General features: G+C 47.5%; 1 protein-coding gene across 1 annotated transcript in view; it reads right to left on the reverse strand.

Annotated features, from left to right (window-relative positions):
- Window positions 1–23,432, reverse strand: part of P3H2 (prolyl 3-hydroxylase 2) — a 119,156-nt gene that overhangs the window by 6,182 nt on the left and 89,542 nt on the right. Inside the window, exons 5-12 of the mRNA XM_033150926.1 lie at window positions 20,600–20,742; window positions 19,471–19,560; window positions 17,764–17,804; window positions 14,881–14,975; window positions 5,385–5,512; window positions 4,629–4,724; window positions 2,279–2,429; window positions 608–725 (exon numbers count right to left, since the gene is read on the reverse strand). Coding sequence (XP_033006817.1) covers window positions 608–725; window positions 2,279–2,429; window positions 4,629–4,724; window positions 5,385–5,512; window positions 14,881–14,975; window positions 17,764–17,804; window positions 19,471–19,560; window positions 20,600–20,742 — 862 coding nt within the window. The remainder of the gene's footprint in view (window positions 1–607; window positions 726–2,278; window positions 2,430–4,628; window positions 4,725–5,384; window positions 5,513–14,880; window positions 14,976–17,763; window positions 17,805–19,470; window positions 19,561–20,599; window positions 20,743–23,432) is intronic.

Raw genomic sequence — 23,432 nt, forward strand, 5'->3', positions numbered from 1 at the left:
CACGGAGCGTACACAACATGAGGTATGACTGGATTGGTGTTGGTGCTGACCTTGAAAGCCCTAAACGGCCTCAGCCCAGTAGACCTGAAGGAGCGTCTCCACCCCCATCGTTCAGCCCAGACACTGAGGTCCAGCTCCGAGGGCCGTCTGGCGGTTCCCTCCCTGCAAGAAGCCAAGTTACAGGGAACCAGGCAGAGGGCCTTCTTGGTTGTGGCACCCGCCCTGTGGAACGCCCTCCCATCAGAGGTCAAGGAAATAAACAACTACCAGACTTTTAGAAGACATTTGAAGGCAGACCTGTTTAGGGAAGCTTTTAATGTTTAATAGACTATTGTATTTTAATATTTTGTTGGAAGCCGCCCAGAGTGGCTGGGGAAACCCAGCCAGATGAGCGGGGTAGAAATACCGGTAATAAATTATTATTATTATTATTATTATTATTATTATTATTATTATTATTATTATCATCATCATCATCATCATCATCATCATTGAGCAATGGGGTGGCAGAAGGTGGTTGGGGAGTGCATGAACGGCTTAAACGGTGTATATATATATTTTCCAATACAGAGAATTTCCAATGGAAATTACAGGGGCCCAACCCTACCTGTAATCTCGGAAGGTGTAAGCGGGGGGCTCTTTCCAGCACTCATTGGCTTCCGGGTCCAGGAGGCAATTGTCAGCGTGGATGGGGTGGCTGAGGTCGTTCCTCCGCTCCTGATGGCCTGCAGAGGGCAGAGAAAAGGGACGTTCAGCCTTGCTGGCAACCTCTCATGTCATCCCGGGTCTCACTAAATAAACGGCAACCGATTATTTCATTGTTGCTGTGCAAACTACTCAGTCATGACTGGCGATATTTTCAGCAATGTATGCACACATTCCCTTAATACGCACAGTTCTGTTCACCTTATTTACCTAGAGAATTGTATCACATTCTTCTGGAGAATTCCAGAGGACAGCTGCGTTTTGCTTTACATGTTGCTTCACAAAGCAGATTCCCTCCAAGTTCATTTATTTCATTTGCTTAGTGAATGCTCACAGCTAGAGATGTAAAATTTCCAGAAATTTTGAAGCTTGGAAAAAACCCCGTTTTTTCCCAGTTTTTTTTCCAGGGGGAAACGGAAATTTTCGGAAAAATTGAAAAAAAAAAATGCTACATTAGCACTTCTTTTTTCTTTTCCAGATTGAAAGTCATTCTGTTACTTTAGAAACATAAAATATAACTATGGACAATTTTAATGGGCATAAAATTATCACAACTAGCATATTAAAAATATAGTGTATCCAAACAATTATTACAAAAAGAATTTACTTTTAAAATAATATTTATTTGTATTTGTAACAAATGGAGCAACAATCTCCTGAACTGTTTACTAGTTCATGTGGAACAAAAAAAACAACAACTCCACAAAACAAATTTTAAAAATCCAGAAGGAACAATTTTTCATATTTCATCTCCACGGTATTTAAAAAAAAACAACATTCTCATAAAAAGAACTGAAGAAGAAAGTGGGACTAAGTTTCAATGAATGGGCATGAAATTTAATCAGAATCATTTTCTGAGCTGTAATTAAGTATATAATTTCAGGCCCTTTTTGTTGCTCTATATTTTCTTCCAGTGCTTTGAGGCCTAGTGAAGAGGAACAGAACCAATGCATACCACACGCATGCAAAAACAAAACTGAAACCTTTTTCTTTTCTGGTGACAACAGCACCTCCTAAAGGAAGAAACGTATCTTGTTCTTGCATTGGAGAGTTCAGTTTGTAACCTAGGACTTGCTTGTCCTCACAGAAATTAGAATAATCTGATATACCATGCATATGAAATGATTTATAAAATATTTGAACCCCTTATCTTAAAATATTTTATTCATCATGTTAAAATAAAACATTCCATAATCAATTTTTTATTTTTTCAATTTTTCCAATTTTTCGGGGAAAAACAAAAAAGGCTTCAGGGGGGGGGGGAAGGAAAAAACCCGTTTCCCCCCGAATTTTTCCGTTTTTTTTCCAGGCCTTCACATCACTCATCACAGTGTAGCAAGAAATCTCCAAATGGCTTACAAATCCCAGCAAACAAGAACCAACAAATTCTTGGGGGGAATCCACATAAACCTATAGTGAGGAGGCGGCCGCATTCGAGCCCGAACATTGCCACTACGACTGATAATCAGAACGGCAGTTCTGCGTTTAAAGTAACGCAATTCAATTGACATCTCTGAACAGCAGGCAGAAGTGAGGTTTGGCAGACTGGAAAGCTTTTTGATTCAGGCCTTACCTGACAGAGCCGTCCGGCACACCAGGTGCGTGTAGGAGAAATAGAGGGTGGAATTGAGTCTGAAGTAGGACTCCACAATCTTGCGGGCTTTCTCGCTGACATCGTAGAAGAGGCGGGCGCTCCCCAGGGGAACTCTCCCCTCGTAGCCGAACTGCGGGAAAACCAGAGTGCAATTGTTCCCTCCGTTCCAAATTCAGCCCACCTTCAACCAAGGATGTGGAGAGCTTCTCCTACATCAGAACCAGGGCCGTCTTATCCATAGGGGCTACTGGTGTGGCGCGCCAGGGTGCCGGCCCCCCAGGGGCGCCCCCGCGAGCCCGCTGGTATACCGTGTGCCCCCTCCCCAACCTGCCCCCGCCCCCACAGGTGGACGGGTGCTCGCACGCCACCGGCGCAGCCACTGCCGCCCATGCCACTCCCGGGCGGGCTGCGAGCCGGCCGCCCTCGCCCCCCATCCCGTGCGAGGAGCCCTAGCTGGAGCGCTGGAAGGGCGCGCAGAGTCCCACGCCGCTCCAGCGCCACGCCCCTCACCCCCCGCTCGCCCACCGCCCCTCCCGAGGGGTGGCCAGTGCGGGAGGGAGGTGGCCCCAGAGGCGGAGAGGCGGCACGTCGGGGGTTCCGGGGGTGCCATGGCAGCCGATCTGCCTAGAATCCTAGAATCCTAGAGTTGGAAGAGACCACAAGGGCCATCCAGTCCAACCCCCTGCCAAGCAGGAAACACCATCAAAGCCTAAGACGGCCCTGATCAGAACACAAGGAGAGCCTTGCAGGATAAGGCCAAGGGCCTACCTCACCCAGCATCCTGTTCCCAACCAGTTGCCCACAAGAAACCCAAGGGAAGTTTGGAACACAAAAGCACTTTCTTCACCCCTTGTGGTTGCCGACAACTGGGATTCAGAAGCATCGCTGCCCCCCAATTGTGGAGGCAGAGCAGAGCCACCCTGGCTGGGAGCCACTGTCAGCCCTCTTGTCAGGTGTGGAGAGCCCTCCCCTCCCTTTAGTAACTCCACAGAGAAGAATTAACAAGCAGTTGGCATATTTATAGTCCTTTTGTGACAGCATCATGTTGCAAGCACAAATATGCAGCTCTCCGCAAGGAGGGCAGTTGTCAACTCTAAACCCTACTTCTGAATTCTTGCTGCATTTTAGGCGCCAACGGGAAGTTCCTCCCCTCCCCTCTGCCTCCTTTGCTCTCTTGATACGTCCGGACCCCCGAATCCGTGGTGGTGGTGGGGGGTCTCCCACACTCTCGATTGATGTCTCTTCTAGCTGTCCCCTTCCTTCTGGCTCCCTTGTCATTATCTCGTAACTAGATAACTCCTCCCTAAAGAAGTGTGCATGCACACGAAAGCTCATACCAAGAACAAACTTAGTTGGTCTCTAAGGTGCTACTGGAAGGAATTTTTTATTTTATTTTGTCCTCCCTAAGCTGTTCAGCTTCTGGCAGTTTCCTCCCTGCGAGAAGCGAGGTTATGGGGAACCAGGCAGAGGGCCTTCTTGGTAGTGGCACCTGCCCTATGGAACGCCCTCCCATCAGATGTCAAGGAAATAAACAACTACCAGACTTTTAGAAGACATCTGAAGGTACAGGAAGCTTTTAATGTTCGATGTTTTATAGTGTTTTTAGTATGTTTTTAATATGGGATGTGCGTAGCACTGTGGGTTAAACCACAGAGCCTAGGGCTTGCTGATCAGAAGGTCGGTGGTTCGAATCCCGCGACGAGGTGAGCTCCCGTTGCTCGGTCCCTGCTCCTGCCAACCTAGCAGTTTGAAAGCACGTCAAAAGTGCAAGTAGATAAATAGGTACCGCTCTGGCAGGAAGGTAAACGGCATTTCCGTGCATTGCTCAGGTTCACCAGAAGCGGCTTTGTCATGCTGGCCACATGACCCGAAAGCTGTATGCTGGCTCCCTTGGCCAGTAACGCGAGATGAGCGCCACAACCCCAGAGTCGGACACGACTGGACCTAATGGTCAGGGGTCCCTTCACCTTTACTAGTGTTTTGAATATTCTGTTGGGAGCTGCCCAGAGTGGCTGGGGAGGCCCGGCCAGATGGGCAGGGTTAAAGTAATAAATTATTATTATATTATAACTTTATTGTTATTTCTTCACTCCATTCCCTCGGCCACTTCGGCTGCCCTTCTCCGAACCTTTTCCAACTCTGCCATATCCTTTTCAAGGCGAGGCAACCAGAACTGCGCACAGCACTCTGAATGGGGTTGCGCCATAGAGCTCTGCTTCTCTGCTCCTGCCCTAAACCATATGCCACCGAGCTTGGATCAGGAGCTAAAGGAAGAATCCTGAGATCCCAGGGATCCAGTAGACTGCAAGTTGAGCAGCAACCCTCGTACCTTGAGAGCTTTGAGGACAGTGGCCCCTTCAAACTTCTCGTTGGGCGTGTGGGGTGACGTCTTCCCCCGGTACCCATCTCCAGCCAGCAGAATTCCCTGAAACAGAAGAAGGATGTCAGGATTATTCCAACATGTTGGTGCGACATTGGACTTTCCAGCTTCCAAGTTTAAAGCATGACACCAAGGGATTCCATCCACTTGGAAGGTCACTGCAAACCCCAGAGAGATGAATGGGGGATTCTGTAGGGAGCAACCAGCCTTTCCAATGGGGTGCAAACCGCAGAATGTCTAGGGCAGGGGTTCCTAGAATGGGAAGTGCTGCCCCCTAGGGGCTGGAGGTATTACTGTGAATTGCATTGCATTTATACAACTTGTTTTTTATTTATTTAAAGGATATTGTGCTATGTATGGAAGTTCTTTTATTTTATTCCTTTATTCCTACACAGCTCTGTGGTCTTTTGACACTGGGCAGTACGTCAATTTCTTCAGCAAATATTCAGAAAGCTGCTGCCCCACCGTTTGGCAAAGGTAGGTGCGTACCAAAACACCTGCAGACCATTAGGTTAGGACAGGCTGGCTTTTCTGCAATAATCTGCAAGCCTTAAAGCCGCACAGGACTTTTAGTCATCAGTCGCAGCCAAGGCAACAAACATGCTCACCCCATGCTCCTGTTGTGGACATCAACATAACAGAAATAATTTGCATTCCCGTGCATGCCCCCAACTTCTCTTGCACCCGGAGTCACCGGTTACTCACATTGGCGACCCGGTGCAATTCCTGACACTCCTCCTCTGTGATCACGTTGTCCAGCAGCACCCTCTGGGTCCCGTTCAGCTGCTCTGAGTTGTACACAAATTTTACACCGCTGAAGAGGAGGGGACCACCTGGGAACAGACAGAGCGAGAGAGAGAGATGGAAAATCACTTTGCAAGAGGAGTCCGCTTTTGCTTCTCTCAACCATCAGACACTTAGCTGGGAGCGGCTTACGCAGAGGAGCGAGACAAAGGCCATGGGCCATTCATCTGACTTGGATGCCTTTGTTGGGATTCCTGCACTGCAGGGGGTTGGACTAGATGACCCTCGGGGTCCCTTCCAACTCTAACATTCTATGATTCATACAGGGCTCTCAGCCATCACTGAGCCAAGCAATTTTCCTCCTCTGCAAACAATGCCGGAACACCTGTAGTAGTCAGTAACAGACCAAGATCTGAATCACACACTTCAGAACTTGTTGATGATGATGAAGACGATGATAGGCTTTCACACGGTGAGGATCAGGCCACAATTGCATCAGTGATGTAATTGCTCATCTTCCAACATTGTGTATGCCATCAAATGCCAACAGTGCCCTTCAGCTCTCTAAATTGGACAAACAGGCCAAACCCTACGCCAAGGGATAAATGGGCATAAATCTGATATCAGGAATCACAAGACAGAGAAACCAGTAGGAGAACACTTCAGTCTCCCAGGACAAAATCTCAAAGTAGCTGTCCTATTACAAAAGAATTTCAGAAATAGACTGGAAAGAGAAGTGGCTGAATTGCAACTCATTACCAAACTTAAAACCATGGAGAGACCTGGTCTGAACAAAGACATTGGATTCTTATCTCATTATACATGACAAAGCTATCTTTAGCCATCTCACCCCTTGTTTTTTTCCTGTAAGACCAATTGCAGTCGTTAACAGTCGTCAACAGGTTTTCCACACCTATCAGCCTATCTTGACCTGTCCATAGCTTCCCTGAGTAATTCAAGCCCCTTCGCCACGACAAGGCAGTGATCCATGAAGGATCAAAAGCAAAGACATCACCTTGCCAACAAAGGTCCGTATAGTTAAAGCTATGGTTTTCCCAGTAGTGATGTACGGAAGTGAGAGCTGGACCATCAAGAAGGCTGATCGCCGAAGAATTGATGCTTTTGAATTATGGTGCTGGAGGAGACTCTTGAGAGTCCCATGGACTGCAAGAAGATCAAACCTATCCATCCTTAAAGAAATCAGGCCTGAGCGCTCACTGGAAGGCCAGATCCTGAAGTTGAGGCTCCAGTACTTTGGCCACCTCATGAGAAGAGAAGACTCCCTGGAAAAGACCCTGATGATGGGAAAGATGGAGGGCACAAGGAGAAGGGGACGACAGAGGATGAGATGGTTGGACAGTGTTCTCGAAGCTACTAACATGAGTTTGGCCAAACTGCGAGAGGCAGTGAAGGATAAACGTGCCTGGCATGCTCTGGTCCATGGGGTCACGAAGAGTCGGACATGACTGAACGACTGAACAACAACAACAACAATCAGCCTATCACCCATTCCCACCACACTTCTGAGTAATACCCCTCCCCTCCCTCTCACCATATATAAGGGTTTGGTGACTTCTGTTTCAGTGTCTCTGAAGAAGTGTGCATGCACACGAAAGATCTTACGAAGAACAAACTTAGTTGGTCTCTAAGGTGCTACTGGAAGGATTTTTTTTAAATTTTTATTTTGTTCCCCCCCCCCCAACAAGCACTCTGTGAGGTGAGTGGGGCTGAGAGACTTCAAAGAAGTGTGACTAGCCCAAGGTCACCCAGCAGCTGCATGTGGAGGAGTTGGGAATCGAACCCAGTTCACCAGATTACAAGTCTACCGCTCTTAACCACTACACCATGCTTTCTGAGAGTAAGAGCTGTTTGACAGTGGAATAGACTCCCTCAGGCAGTGGTGGACACTCCTTCCTTGGAGGTCTGTAAACAGAGGTTGTATAAGCACCTGCCATGGATGCTTTAGCTGAGATTCCTGCATCGCAGGGGGTTGGACCGGATGACCCTCAGGGTCTACAGGATCTACAATCCTATGATTCTGCCGTCCAACTCTATGATTCTATGTCCAGGAAAACTGGGCAGAGAGAGAGGAAGGATACTTACAAAACAGAGCCTTCCCAAAAGAATTAAAAAGAAAACAACGGCAATTAGAACAGCAGCCAGCTGGCTTTTGTGCATTTATTTACAAGGCTGCTAAGTCAGCAAATTGGAGGAGAGGCTTTTTTCCCCGGGGAAAAAAAAAATCACTTTATGCCAAAATTGTTGAGTAGAGGACCTGGAATTGCAGCCAAGATCAGAGGCAGCAACAGCAGGATGGGAATCTCGGGGAAGAGGTTCGGGGCTTTCTGTTTCCCCCTCTGACTTTTCAGAAAACAGATGGGTCCACATTGCCTGAAATGCTCAGTCTGGAATCCTTCAGGAGGGAGAGAACATGAACAGACAGACACAGAGATGAACACACACACACACACACACACACACACACACACAGCTAATGGACTTTTTGTACCCTGGCCAGTATAAACCATCTTCCGTTTTAGCTGAACTGTGTTGCCTTTTGCGCAGGGGTTGCAGATTTGGACAAAGAGCCCAGCGTGGCCTGAAATACTCATCAGTGTCGCTGTGGGTCTCTGGAACTTTCCATGAGGTCATGTGGGGTCTTGGGCAAAACTCTCACATGGGTGGGTGGGTGGGAAGAGGCAGGGCCGGATTTAGGTTTGGTGAGGCCCTCAGCTCCTGAAGGTAATGGGGCCCTTTATAAGTCCAGCTGTCCTTTGTCAACAACAAATTGTCACTGTTTTGTGTGTGGAATATATGCTGTATGGTAATTTATGGACCTAAAGCCCTTTGCACATGTTGCAATTCAACCAGTTCCTGCAGAACATAGGCACCCTATATATAGAAAGGAGCAAACCAGTGATATTTGAGGGAGCAGGCTAGCAGGTGGGGCCCATGACTTATATCACAGGAACCTACACAACGCAAAACACGGTTACTGTATGTAGGTTTTATTTTATTCGTTTTTTATCTTATATTTTGGAAATGTACATCCAGTGTGTTTTTTTGGGGGGCAAGAGAGTGGGGCACTAGGCTATAGCTTCTTTAGCTTATACGTAAATCTGGCACTGGGAAGCGGGCTGGTTTTACTCCTGTGCCGTCTTATGGGGCTTTGCTATGGTTCAGGAGATCAACAAAGCAGCATGGATTAGGATGCAATCTGCAAAATGCACACACAACACACACGGGATTCTTTGCAATGCTCTTTCCCACATTCCAGAGATGCCCGTCCTTGTAAAGCCCACAGATGCAAGAGGAAAATGAAAGAGGCCTTTGTACGGAGGGGGGGGGGGTCTGAGACAGTGGACGCTTCTCAGCGGCCAGCTCCCATGAACTTGAGAGAAGCCTCCTGGCGGTGGACGTGTAAGACAACTAAGCATTCTGGGAAATGATATGTAACGAATTGAAGAAAATGTTTAAAATAACATTTGTGGAAAAAACAGAGGCTTTTTTTGTTAGGCATTTTAGGTACAGGGTTTCCGAAAGAGCAGAAAATACTATTTATGTATACGAAGACAGCAGCAAGAATCTTTCTGGCTCAAAGATGGAAAGAGGATGAAGTTCCAACCAGAGGAGAATGGCTGATGAAGATGGTGGTCTATGCCGAAATGGCAAAATTGACCGGGAGAATCAGAGACCATGATGAGAAGAAATTGAAGAAAGAAGGGGGGGGATATATTATTTAGTTAAGAGAACACTGTAAACAACTAAAAACCTTGGCAGGATTAGAGTAATACTTGCATTGTGCATGATACAATAGGAAAAGTTAACAATATTGTTAGCAAATTAGATAAAAAACGGAAAAGCTGAAAGAAAAAGGGATTTGTTACAGGTAGGTAGCTGTGTTCGTCTGCCATAGTCAAAACAAAATATAAAATCAAAAATCAAAAAATCCTTCCAGTAGCACCTAAGGTGCTACTGGAAGGATTTTTTTGATTTTTGATTTTATATTTTGTTTTGAAAAAGCGATTGACACTGGAAACGAGAGAAGGGTGGTGGGAAGTCTAGGGATTCTGAGAATCCTAAATGTGAAGGCGAATGATATGTTTGAATTGAAATATGTTATGCGTAACTCAATAAAAAATATTTGTATAGAAAAAAGAGACAGGCTTCCTCACGAGTAAAGCCCTGCTCAGGCACACAGTGTGTTGCTTCCCAGACCAGTGGTTTGCAAAGTGGACTGCAGACAGTGCCCCCTGGGGGGACAGTGGGGTTCCCTAGCATGGTGCAAAGAGGCAAGGAGGCAGCAGGGGGCGCTGGTGGTGCCAATGACGACCAGACTTGGAAATGCTGGTGGTCTATAGGGGTGGGGGAGGTCCCTCAGGTATTGGGGGCCTGATCCTAACCCTTAAGAACCTGGACCCTGTTTACCTATGATATCGCCTTCCCCCAGATGAGCCCACTCAACCACTTCAGTCTGTGAACCAGGCACTGCTACAATTGTCACCCATTCCACATTTGAAAGGACTCGGTCCTTTAGTGTGGCAGCACCAAAACTTTGGAACTCCCTGCCAATTGACATCAAGCAGGCACCTTCGCTGCACCCTTTTCGGCACCTGCTGAAAACATTCACGTTCAGACAAGCCTGTCCAGAGGCTAAGGAAGTTGTGTGGGTTTTAATTTAACTTTCCCCGTGTTTCAAAGTACCGCCTTTCTTGATTTTATTCGTTTATCTTTCCGTAAACCACTCTGAGTGTTGTTGTTGCTTTTACAAACAAACGGTGCATAAATTTCGTGAAATAAATGAATGCACCAAGGATGGAAACGCAACGAAATTAGAAACAGCAGCAATACATTGTTCATTTATTCAAGATCCAATAAAAAACTATATAGTTTAATTAATTCAACAAAACTGGTGAACTTGCTCCAGTGATACCAGATTTTCAAAGTCTGAGAGCCATTTAACCCTGAAAATATTGGAGGTCCCCTAGGTAATCCCCCACCAGGGGGCAGTACACCGCTTCCAGAACTACTGTTATAGGTAAATAACAGAAGTTTATGAAATTATAAAACTATGTCTGCCTGGGAGAAAGTGGACAGAGCAAAGTTTTTCTCTCTTTGCTAACATGAGAACTCAAAGGCATCCATTGAAGCTGAATGGTTGAAAGATCCTGGATGAGCAAACACCCTTCTTCATGCAGAGCAAGGTTGATCTGTGGGACTCCCTCCCACAGGATGGAGTGATGGCCACCAAGCTAAGATAATTTTTGGGCGGCTTAAAAAGAAGACAATATATACTCATGGAGGAGGATACATACTCATGGGCTCTGCTCTGCCATCTGAATCCCAGTCGCTGGAAACCTCAGGAGGGGAGAAGATGTGCTTGTCTCAGATCCTGGTTGCTGATTTCCAACAAGCATCTGGTTGGCCACTGTGAGAACAGGATGCTGGACCAGATGGGCCACTGGCCTGATCCAGCAAGAATTCTTTTGAACCTTGTCTAGTTCTGCGCACAATTTAAGGAGGATGTTGACAAGCTGGAAAGTGTGCAACCAAGGAGGGCGACTGACATGATCAAAGGTGTGCAAACCAAGACTAGCAAGGAACGGTAGAGGGAGTTGGGGATGTTCAGCCTGGAAAAGGGGAGACTGAGAGGAGCTATCAGAGCCATTTTCAAATATCTAAAAGGCTGTCCCATGGCCAGTGTGGTGTAGTGGTTAAGAGCAGTAGACTTGTAATCTGGTGAACCGGGTTCGCATCTCCACTCTTCCACATGCAGCTGCTGGGTGACCTTGGGCTAGTCACACTTCTTTGAAGTCTCTCAGCCTCACTCACGTCACAGAGTGTTTGTTGTGGGGGAGGAAGGGAAAGGAGAATCAGGGCCGTCTTAAGTAAATCCGGCGCCCTGGCGCGAAGATCCCTCCGGCGCCCCTCATGCTCCGTTGGGCAGGGCCAGGCACGGCGGGCAGCCGGAGGGCACAGAGGGGTGGGTGGGGACGCTGCCAGCTGTGCTCCACCTCCACCTCCACCTGCTCAGCCGAAGCGGCAGAGCGGCGCTGCAGTCCAGAGAGCCCTGGCTGCAGCGCCAGTGGGAGGCTCGCCGATGGCCTCCCCACGTCTGCAGCCCGAGAAGTGGGCGAGAGTGCCAGTGTCGGCGGGGCTGGAGGGCGCAGGTGCCCTCCTCAGGCCGTGGCGCCTTGTGCCAGTAGCCTCAATGGCTAAGACGTCCCTGAGGAGAATGTTAACCACTTTGAGACTCCTTAGGGTAGTGATAAAGCGGGATATCAAATCCAAACGCCTCTTCTTCTCCTCCTGTTCTGGAGAGTAGGACTCGAACCAAGAAAAGAGATTCTGACTAAACATCAGGAAGAATTTTCTGACGGTAAAGGAGTTTGACAGTGGAACTGTTATGTACTGAGTTGAATAGGATCCAAAATGCAGCAGTCTGATTGGTCCTAGAACAATAGGATCCAGAATGCAGCAGTCTGATTGGTCCGCAGGAGCCACCCAATCCAGCTCCAGGTGGAAATGAATCCGCAACCCGATTGGCATAAGGAGTATCCCGGAATTAGCCAGTCACGTGGGGCCCACTGTGTAAAAAGTGTATATAACACAGACGTTTTGGGGGAAATGCATTCCTCAGTACTATGAGCTGAATAAAGAGCATGAAATTCACACTTGACTCCGAGTATATTTCACTGGCGGCGAGGTGAGCTGACCGCCACACACAGCACCGCAGCACCGCCACCTGCCGCACTGCTGCCTCGCACTGTGTATCCAGGCTTCAGCTCTGGGTCCCAAGGAACTCAAGATGGCAACTGACCGCAGCTTCTCGCCGTTCAACCCAGCATCAGGAGACTGGGAAGGGTACGCCACCCGTTTCGCCTCCTTCTAGAAGCTAAAGGGGTCACCAGTGTGGTGTAGTGGTTAAGAGCGGTAGACTCGTTATCTGGGGAACCGGGTTCGTGTCTCCACTCCTCCACATGCAGCTGCTGGGTGACCTTGGGCTAGTCACACTTCTCTGAAGTCTCTCAGCCCCACTCACCCCACAGAGTGTTTGTTGTGGGGGAGGAAGGGAAAGGAGAATGTTAGCCGCTTTGAGACTCCTTCGGGTAGTGAAAAGCGGGATATCAAATCCAAACTCTTCTTCTTCTTCTTCTTCACCAACGACGCCAAGAAGAGGGCGATATTCTTCAGCGTCTGCGGAGAGGGACTCTCCATCCTTGGAGGTCTTTAAGCAGAGGTTGGATGGCCATCTGTCACGGATGCTTTAGTTGAGATTCCTGCATTGCAGGGGGTTGGACTAGATGACCCCCGGGGTCCCTTCCAACTCTACGATTCCATGATTCTTCCTCTGTTCTTAAGCAGGACAGCTCCACTTGGCTGGTTTTGCCACGGCATTCAGGGCTCCTGCAAAGAGCTCCTGAAAATCGATTCATAGAATCCTAGAGTTGGAAAAGACCAAAAGGGCCATCCAGTCCAACCCCCTGCCAAGCAGGAAACACCATCCAAGCATTCCTGACAGATGGCTGTCAAGCCTCTGCTTCAAGACCTCCAAAGAAGGAGACTCCACCACACTCCTTGGCAGAAAATCCCACTGTCCAACAGCTCTTACTGTCAGGACGTTCTTCCTAATGTTTAGGTGGAATCTTCTTTCTTGTAGTTTGAATCCATTGCCCCGTGTCTGCTTCTCTGGAGCAGCAGAAAACAACCTTTCTTCCTCCTCTAGATGACATCCTTTTATATATTTGAACGTGGCTATCATATCACCCCTTAACCTTCTCTTCTCCAGGCTAAACATACCCAGCTCCCTAAGCCGTTCCTCATAAGGCATCGTTTCCAGGCCTTGGACCATTTTGGTTGCCCTCCTCTGGACACGTTCCAGCTTGTCAGTATCCTTCTTGAACTGTGGTGCCCAGAACTGGACACAGTATTCCAGGTGAGGTCTGACCAGAGCGGAATACAGTGGTACTATTACTTCCCTTGATCTAGACGCTATACTCCTATTGATGCAGCCCAGAATTGCATTGGCTTTTTTAGCTGCTGCTGATTCAAGCTGAGCAAAACATCCTCATCCATACAGCGCAGCGTTTCAATATGAAGGGGAGGCATTCCGTTACACTCCAAGCCACTGGAAGGAAAGCAGGCAGCTCTGCTAGTAGTAGAAAGAACTCGTAAGGGAGGTCAGCCGTGAGCCAAGATGGGCTTCAGCACAGCTGGTTAACCTCCAATCATTGTCCATAATAACAGGTCTGCGTCTGGAAAGGAACCAGCCCTGTGTTTTCCTGACCGCATGCGGAATCCACGGCTGGTTATTGGGTGTTTTCCGCAGCTTGGGTGGGGTCTCCGAGTGCAATCTGGCGAATCAGCCACGCGCCACGGGAAACTCTGCGGGAGGGAAATGCGCCGGTTGTCAGAGAGAGGGGCCTTTGCCCTTTTCTCAGGCACACAAAGGGGAGCGGCTGCCTTGTCCCACCGGAAAGGTTTGATAGCAACCAAATGAAACAGAATAAAATCAATCCGCGAGAGGAGAAGAAGAAAGCCAGGCGTTTGGACATGCCGGAACGAGAAAGCGAACCAGATGGGAGGAAGATGGGACTGCCCTAAATCGTGCTCAATTTGTCTAGGCTTGCAAAATTGCAAGGAGGGGGGGGGAATAAAGAGGAGGATATCAGGGCAAACAGCAACACTGCGGAACGTTTCTATCAAAACTGGCTTTGCTGTCGCAGCAGAATTTCTCTCAGAAGATAGCAAGATAAGAGCAATCGTTGGGCTACCGGCTCCCCTGGACTTTGTCTACAAAGTAAGAGACGGGCTCTATCCAGTCACCACGATAAAGGGAGATCACAAACATCTTATTCACACATTACACTAATCCAAACCTGTAAGAAACTGATCTTTTGATGTGGTGGCCAGTGTGCTAACTTGAATAAAATATTGGGGAGGGGGGTGTAGGTAAGCCCCACCCCACACAATTGATCACATGACACAGTACACACATCCTATTTGAATGACAACACCCATCAACTTGCGGGGGGCAGGGCAGCCCCCTCAAATATTTTATTGGGGGGCTGAAGACCCCTCTGCCCCTAGTTGTCGTCTCCTATGGTGACAGCACCTTTGGAACTCCCTGCCTATTGACGTCAGGCAGGTGCACTTTTCAGAGCCTGGACAAGCAGACCCAGATATCTGGAAAGCTGGTGTGTTTTTAGTCTATTGCAGGTTTTAAGTCTTTTGGAACATTTTAACTGTTTTTTTATCAACAATTTTACAGCTTTATTCCTTTCATAACCTGCTTTGAGGTTTTTCAACGATCGAGCGACATATACATTTTATGAAACAATAAAATGCACCATGGCATAGCACCAGCAGTGTGAGTTCCTCGGGAGCAGATTGCGGCTGCTTTGCTCCAGCCAAAGTTCCTCCTGAGGTCGGCAGCTGGCGGTGGGCCAAATCTTACCTTCCCTAAGCTCACAGTCCAGTTTGGGCACAGTCTTCTTTGCTACGGCCTTCCCAGAGCCGTCTGCGTTGTCACTCAGGACCCCCGAAGGAATCCTGTGGAGCAGAAATCACAAGGAATTATGGGTGTGCAGTAACGGCGCAGTAACGGCGGGAGACAATTTCCCGTGGCGCATTCGTTGAACACTGACATGCAGGGGTGGCACATCCTGGTGGTGAAATGAGAAGGAGCTGCTCCCCAGCACAGCACCCCCTTCGTAAAGGCACCCTTCCCCATAGCGTTGATAATGGCAGGTTCCATCAAGATCTCATGGAGCCTACAAGATTTTGCAAGATCCTGCTGGAAGCAGCCGCTGCAGCTTCCGCACCAGTGGCAGAGGCGAGGAAGGGTGCGTGCAGCCGCGCCCCCTCTTGGTGTTCAGCCACCTGAGCTGCCTGCCTGAGCCCAGCCTCATGGGTGAACCTGTCAGTTTGCATTTCTTAGTACAGAAAGTATCGATCTGACGTGTAGGGATCTTTCCTATTCTACTTAATACAAGAGGATACTAGAAGCTTCTCTGTGTGGGAGAAGCAGGCAGAAGGGTCGAGATTGTTTGGGTTATATCTTCTGGGAAGCTGGTTTGAATTATCTTTTCCAATTAAGATCATGCTGACTACAGTGGGACCTTGCTTCTCAAATGCCTTGGTTCTCAAACACTTTGCTTCTCAAACTCCGAAAGCCCGGAAGTAAGTGTTCCGGTTTTCAAATATTTTTGGAAGCTAAACATCTGATGTGGCCGTCGGCTATTGTTTCTGAGGCGCCTGCACCAATCAGAAGCTGTGCCTTGGTTTTCAAACATTTCGGAAGTCAAACGGACTTCTGGAATGGATTAAGTTTGGTGCTTTTGTTTTTGAGGCTTTATCGGTTAATTTGTTTTTGTGACTGTGTGGAACCCAGTTCAGCTACTGATTGATTGATTGATTGATTGATTGTGTGACACCGGAAATGCATAAAAGCCCCCCATGCAAACAATGACTTTCATCAGTGCAGGGAAGAAGAAAAAATAAATTTTCATTTTTATCATCTAGCAGTTCAAAAGCACTTCAAAGTGCAAGTAGATAAGTAGGTACCACTCAGGCGGGAAGGTAAATGGCATTTCCGTGCGCTGCTCTGGTTCGCCAGAAGCGGCTTAGTCATGCTGGCCACATGACCCGGAAGGTGTACGCCGGCTCCCTCGGCCAGTAATGCGAGATGAGCGCCGCAACCCAAGAGTTGGACACGACTGGACCTAATGGTCAGGGGTCCCTTTACCTTTACTTTATATTGATTATTGCTTAAATTTTATGGATCAATGGTCTCGTTAGAGAGTAAAATTCATGTTAAATTTCTGTTTCAGGGGTTGTTTTTAAAAGTCTGGAACGGATTAATCCGTTTTGCATTACTTTCTATGGGAAAGCGCGCCTTGGTTTTGGAACACTTTGGTTTTGGAATGGACTTCTGGAACGGAGTAAGTTTGAGAACCAAGGTACCACTGTATAAATATAGGCCAGAAGGAGCCTGAGTTTTGCTTTCTTCCCTCTATCTCTCTTCCTTCTGCTGTGGTGTTCTGTTTCTGTATGCTATAGTGCTAAGGTTTAGCATTACTATGAGTTAAGTTTATATGTACTGCAACTGGATTTTGTATGGGCTGAGCCAATCCTGATTGTATTGGATTTAATAACCATTACGCTACGTTTGCCTTCAGCACAAGTGAAAGCTCTGCTGGATGAAATATCGCCTTTGTCTATTTTGGGGAACTCTGCTGAACTCTGCAACGTGTTTAAGTTTTTCCTCCATACGTAGGACAGAACAGCCCTATTTACGTGTGGCGGTGGGACCTGTGTGAGAGAGGAATGGCGCCAACCAGCACTACAACTTCCAGCCATGCCACAAAAAATGGCAGCTGCACACAGTCATCTGTGCCGGTGAAGGGAATCACCATTTGCCCTTTTCTTCCAGGCCTTGAAATACCCAACCATCTCCCAGGCAAAGGGAATCCCAAGCCCCAGGCCAGCCTCCCTCCTCTCTGAACTCTCCAAAAAGGCAACTCTTTACTGCACCACAGAACTCTTCACTTCTTCCAAAGGCTGCATTTTTATTTCATCGAATCAGAGAATTGTAGAGGTGGAAACCACCTCATCAAACCCCCTGCAACACAGGGTACAACAACTTCCGTGTGAAAAGGGGATTTAAGATTTCCTGCTCCCTGAAGATTGACAAGAAATTCTCCAGGTCCCCTGTGTGTGTGTGTCTGTGGCTTGAATAAAAATAGGTGGCCCATTTGCAGGGCTGGTGCGTCCATTTAGGCGAACTAGGCAATTGCCTAGGGCGCCAAAATGGAGGGGGCGCTGGCCAGCTTCTCCACTGTAGTGGAGAGGTGCTGCTTGCCCCCCACACCACCATCCCGGCTCCCGCTAAAGCAGGCTTTGGCGGGGGGCAGGGGGGCGGGACGGGCGAGCAGCAGCTCTCCGCTACAGTGGAGAAACTGCTGCTTGCCTCTCCACCACCTCCACCTCCCGCTAAAGCAGGCTTTGGCAGGGGGCGCCAGAAAGTGGTTCGCCTAGGGCACAAGAAGCCCTTGCACTGGTCCTGCCCATTTGTACAGAGTATTCCGCATGTATCCGTACCCATCTCCTGAGAAGAGAAGACTCCCTGGAAAAGACCCTGGGCACAAGGAGAAGGGGACAACAGAGGATGAGATGGTTGGACAGTGTTCTTGAAGCTACCAATATGAGTCTGACCAAACTGTGGGAGGCAGTGGAAGACAGGAGGGCCTGGCGTCCTCTGGTGCATGGGGTCACGAAGAGGCGGATACGACTAAATGACTAAACAACAACAATCCGTGTCTCAAATGTGGCCGCCTACCTGTGCTCATCTTGCCGAGCCCCAGAGGTGCTCCAGTACGTCTGAAACGAGACGGAGATTTGTTTTATTAAGGGGAGGGGAGTTCTCCCCTTAATTCTCTCATTGGACAAGCTGATTTATATCCATTCTGAACACAATGCCAGACAGCTCACAGAATGCTTCCAGACTAGCAGGTTAGCCTGAAATCCCCTTCCTTCATTTACCTGTTTAGCCAGAACTGAGGCAATGATGTCAGGTTGACGGTTTCCAGCATTTTCTGTGTTGACCTCCAATATTTTCCTGGCCATATTTTTGTCATTTGGTTTTTTATTTTTATTTTTTTCCAAAGCTACAACTGCAGTGCAAGCCTGCTTGGTATGAGCAGCTAAGATGCAATTGAGTCCTTAATGTGTTACTGTGTCTTTATTGAACTGAGGGCAACCCTGTATCGGGAAATTTCTTATGTCTAATGTTTTACAATTTTTAATGTGCTGTAAGCTGCTCAGAGTTTCTGAGGAAAGCCAGCCAGATGGGTGGGGTATAAATAATAAAATTATTATTATTATTATTATTATTATTATTATTATTATTATTATTATTCAGAAGCTTCCTCCTTGCAGCTTATGCCTGGCATTACTGATAAATATTAAGTACTCCTTAGCTCCTGTTTCATTACTGCCCCCGGTCATACTTTTCATTTGAAATAACAGAATAAACAAATGAGACTGCTCCCCCATCCTGTAAAACAGCACACTCAGGAAATAGGAACTGAGTAGAATCATAGAATCATAGAATCCTAGAGTTGGAAGAGACCCCAAGGGCCATCCAGTCCAACCCCCTGCCAATCAGGAAACACCATCAAAGCATTCCTGACAGATGGCTGTCAAGCCTCCGAGTAATTTGGGAGTAACTAAGAAGCTATTAATAATTAATAATAATACTACCTCTAGACTTTCAGTCAGCTTTAATCTGGTGATTTCTATTATCTCCTTCAACACCCACAAATATATATATTAATGATGATGATGTTGGTGCCAGGAAGCAGTAATTATGGGCAGACTCCACAAAAGGGAAGCATCTAATCAAAGTTGCAGGGGACCCTTTTCTGGCTGGGACTTGTGAGTTAAACTTACAGAAGGACCTTGGAAGGTTGCTGCTAGATATGATAGCACTGTGTTGAGTCCTGGGCGGACACTTAATTCTGCTTCCCGCCGACCTTGGGGTAGCATTACTCCAATGGTGGTAAATCGATCCAGTTTGAAAGCAACCATAGTAAACAGGTTTCCAAAGAGGGATTGTGCAAATTCCTGGAACCCCAGCGAACCGCCAGCTCTTCCTGTTAAATGAAACCTACATGTTCGGAGGCAATATAAACTTTGAGATGGTGGGGGAACTTAAGAAGGGAGTGGCTGTCTTCAGAATGCCAAGCTTATGAGTTTGGGGAGGTGTTTGGCTGGGTATTCTCTGAAAGCAAATACTTTATCTGAAAGGCCCTGGGACGGATCCAGCAATGTTCTTTGCACAGGTGACCTGGCAAACATTGCCAGTTGATCATTCCTTTCAGTGTGCAAAATGCCCCTGCAAGTCTAGATTTATCTCCTCCAGAACCTGGCACGGCATGCAAAGGGACTTGATCAAGGCATTTCAGGAAGCGCCATGGCTTGGTACGAATCTAAATCTTAACCTCTTGCGTCTGAAAGTTCATGCCTCACACTCGCTTGATCTTACCGGCTCCGTGTACAAGAAACCCAGGCCAGCTGCTCCTGTCTGCAGCAGGTACGATTCCAGCTTATGTCGCCTCAAAAATGTCACAGCTTCCTGAAATAAACAGGAGAAGGACATAAGAGCTCTCATAATTGACAATTAATAAGAGCATTGCTTTCAAATAAATCCACGAAGAAGCTCTATTTATTTATTTATTTATTTGTTTGTTTGTTTGTTTGTTTATTTATTTTGCTTCCAAGGTAAAAGGAAGACCTTCCCTTGAAAACAAATTCAGCAACTGCGCTGATCTCAGGCACTCAGTAGCCAGCCTGTCTTCCCGCCAATCAATTGAAGCCCAGGGGAAGATGAGTCGAGGGTAACTCCTCTCACTGGACTTTTTCAGGTCAGTAGGTGTGAGGGTTGAAGCCTCTGAAGAAATAGATCGCCCTTCCAAATGACTCAACAGCCTTTACAGAGTACAAAAGAACAGGCGGGGCGTTGGAAGTGGGGCAGTGGGGGCGGTGTGACCCGGGTGTCATCACTAACGGGGGTGACATTCAGCGCACCATGCACCCACGACTCCCAAGCCTACTCTGAGCTGTCAGGGGAGGGGCGGAGCTCCACTGCCTTGTCGACAGCCTTCCCCCTTCATTTTGACAGCTCTGGGGAGGCATGGGAGTAATGGGCAGCCAGCACCCAGTTGCCCCCCACTCCCGGGCTGCTTCTGGGGGGGAGCCTCCCCCGAGCTGTAAAAAGGAAGGGGGAAGTGAGGGAGGCTGCTGGCAAAGTGCCGCGGCTCCCTCCCCCCCGAACCACCCCGCCAAGGGTGGCTCGTTCCCCCCTCCCATGGGTGCCTCACCCCCTGGGAAGCTCACTGCGGGCGGTGCCCCCCTGGGACACTCGTCCCGCCCTGTGGCTCCACCTCCAGGTGCACAGCATGTGCGCCGCTCCGGATGCCCCCAAGGAGTTTGCAATATACAGTTCAAGACACAGGAAACAGTGGAATTGAGGCAGCAGGGCTAGAAAGAATATGCACAGCCAGTTACATAAGGAGGGCTGATGCCCTGAAGAAGCATCGATGTTGGCTTGTTTAGTATACCTGCAAAGGAGATTTCTGACAGCCAGTGGCCGACTCCACGCATCGGCTTCTTACCTCTCTAGGCTTGATGCTCCCCAAGTCCACAGACCCTTCCAAATTGACTTCATAGTAGCTTTCGTTGTCCAAGACGTCTTCGTCGTCCGGATGGAACAGGAGGTAAGACCTGGTGCACTCCAGGGCTTTGACGTAATCGCCCACTGAAAGAGTGAAGGAGAACCCTTTAGACTGGCAGGAAAATTCACTTCGACTTTCCTGCATCCTCCTCTGAGGAGAGCTTTGGGCAAGGAAATTTGCTGCTGCAACGGCAGAAGATTTGAGGGATTTAAGCAAAAGCAAAAAACCATCAACCCCACTCTCTTTTATTTTTCCTGCATGTCTTGAACTGCAAAAATGTCCGTGATGGGAGACAACCAGGTCTGCCGCGTTGTCATGAATTGTACAGGTATGAGCTACAGGCTGGAAGTTCAGGAGTCCAAGAAGCCCCCACGCCAAATTAAGGCGATGGCATGTTCCTCCCCATCCTATTTCCAGCAGTGGTACAGTGGTTAGAGAGCTGGACTAGGACCTCAAAGTCTTCTGGTTTCACTTTAGAACAAGCCACGGTTTAGTGTTGGATACAAACTCAGTGAACCATGGTCTGTTCTAAATAAAATTAATTAAGACAAGTCAAGATCAAATAATCATTTCCAACTAGAGTTACAAGAGAACAGTTCTCTCCCAAGTTTGTACGTAACAAGGAACCGTGGCTTGTTCTAAAGTGAAATCAGAAACATTCACGCGCCTCTCCTCTCATGTACAACTTGTCAAATTCCATTGACAATTAAGTACATCTATGTTGTTTCTGAATGAGAATTTAGCTGGAGGTCTTTCTAATCTCCATGTGGGCGAAAAGCGAAAAAAATGACCAGTTGTTGGAAATTTCTATGGGTTTGGGGTTTTTTCATAATGCATATAAAACACAGAGAACAGTGATACGTAACAACAGATGAAAATCAAAAGATGAAAGGGGAAACTATAAAACAGACACATAGAATGTGTAGAGTTGCACATGGGGTAAGAGAACAAAATCCAAAAAGGGACTTCCGGAACGGCGCGCTTGGAGTCGGGTGGAGATCCGCGCTCCTGCTGTCTCGAGGCGGATTGGTGTTGTTTGAGGCGAAAAAACGGGCGACGAAGCGTGAGTCAACCGACCCCAGGGGGGGATCCTGGGGGCTGAAGCCCACGGCAGCACGATATGGGGTCTCCCATGCAATGGGGAAAACTCTGAAGTGATTAAAAACCCAATTCAGGGAGGACCTCCGTGCAAACGGGCGCAAACCCCTCTTCAACACAAACGCTCCAATTCTCGACAAAGCAGCGCCGAACTACCCCATTAAAAACTCAACTGTAATCGGACAAACTCCTCCAATAACAGGAGAAAATACAGTACTATCTCTCACTTCCCTGGAGTACAGGGGGTGGCAAAGGAGGAGGGAGAAAAGAAATTAAGTTTTTTTTACGGACAGAAACGGACAGAAATATCGCGGGGGCTGTGGCACAACGCAGAATACCTGTCAAATTAAAAGCTGAATGCGGTGGAAGTAGCTTTAATTCCCCCGAGGAGTGCTAAAACGTTTCGAAATTAGAGGCGTACTTAGAAAAGCACGAACAAAATAATAAAGAGGAGAAACCGCTAAAGGGGAAGCGGGCGGGAAGAACGTGCACACAGATAGACCTCGACCTTTTCTCTCCCAAGAAAAAAGAAAGAGAGAAGTAAAATCAACCCTACCAGCTCGTGAGAAGGGCCGGTGGTAAAGTGCTGAGTCAGGGCCGCCATTGGGAGCGGTGGGTGAGAGGAGAGAAGGCGGAAGTGGAAAACAAAGAAGGAGCTGGAAAGCAGACCATAAAAAGGAAAGAGAGAAGGCTAAGAGAGAGAAAGATAAGAGAGAAACAGCACGACCTCGTGTGGCCACATGCAGTACTACAGAAAATAGCGAGAAAAAGAGGGAACGCGTTTTCTGTCACCCAGTGGAAGACTTGAGAACTACAGGAGAAATACAAAGACATTTTTAAAAGGTTGTATGGGGGAAATGGACTGTTGCTAAATAATAACCCCTAGGGGAACTCCCAGTAAAAAGAAAGACGTGGTGAGGGACAGTAAAGCAAGGGAAAAAGTTACAAATACACAATTTGAAGGGAAACTCTGATGGGATCCAAAAAATTTACAACCTCCAGCAGCCACGCAGCAGCTTTAAACCATCAACGTAGGACCTCAATAATCGAAACTGATACCAATATGGATTTGAAAGAGTTAATGGCGGCAATGGAGAGAATGGAAAAGAATATAGGCGATAAGATAACAACGCTGGATGGAAATATTAAGATTTTGGATGGAAAGATGGAGACAATGGGGAACAGGATGGAGACAATGGGGAATAAAATTGAGAAAAACTCAAGTTTAATAATGGAATTGTCAAGTCAAGTAAATCAAATGACTGCAAAACAGACAGAACTAGATACAACAACACAAGAGGTAAAAGAAAAGTTGCAGAAACAAGAGGAGAGTATTAAAAAGACGCAGCAAGAACAAAAAGAAATGAAAAGATATCAGGAAAAAGACAAGATGGAATTAGAAGAACTAAAGAGGATTCAAGAGGACACCTTTGATGCTCTTGCTGTTCTAGAGATGAGGCAGAAGGAGATGATTCTCCGTTTGAGGGGGATCAAAGAAAATCGAGATGAGGATATCTCAGAAATTATTACGAAATCCTTGGCGGACTGGCTGAAAGTGTCAGCGGAGGAGTTGGGACTGGATATAGAAAAGATATTTAGAATAAGAGTAAATAAGAATAAGACCAGAAAAGGCCCAGGAGACTGCCTTATATTCCTCAATTCAAGGCTGCTGAGA

Source organism: Lacerta agilis, chromosome 5 (genome assembly GCF_009819535.1).
Source record: "Lacerta agilis isolate rLacAgi1 chromosome 5, rLacAgi1.pri, whole genome shotgun sequence".
Taxonomy (NCBI): domain Eukaryota; kingdom Metazoa; phylum Chordata; class Lepidosauria; order Squamata; family Lacertidae; genus Lacerta; species Lacerta agilis.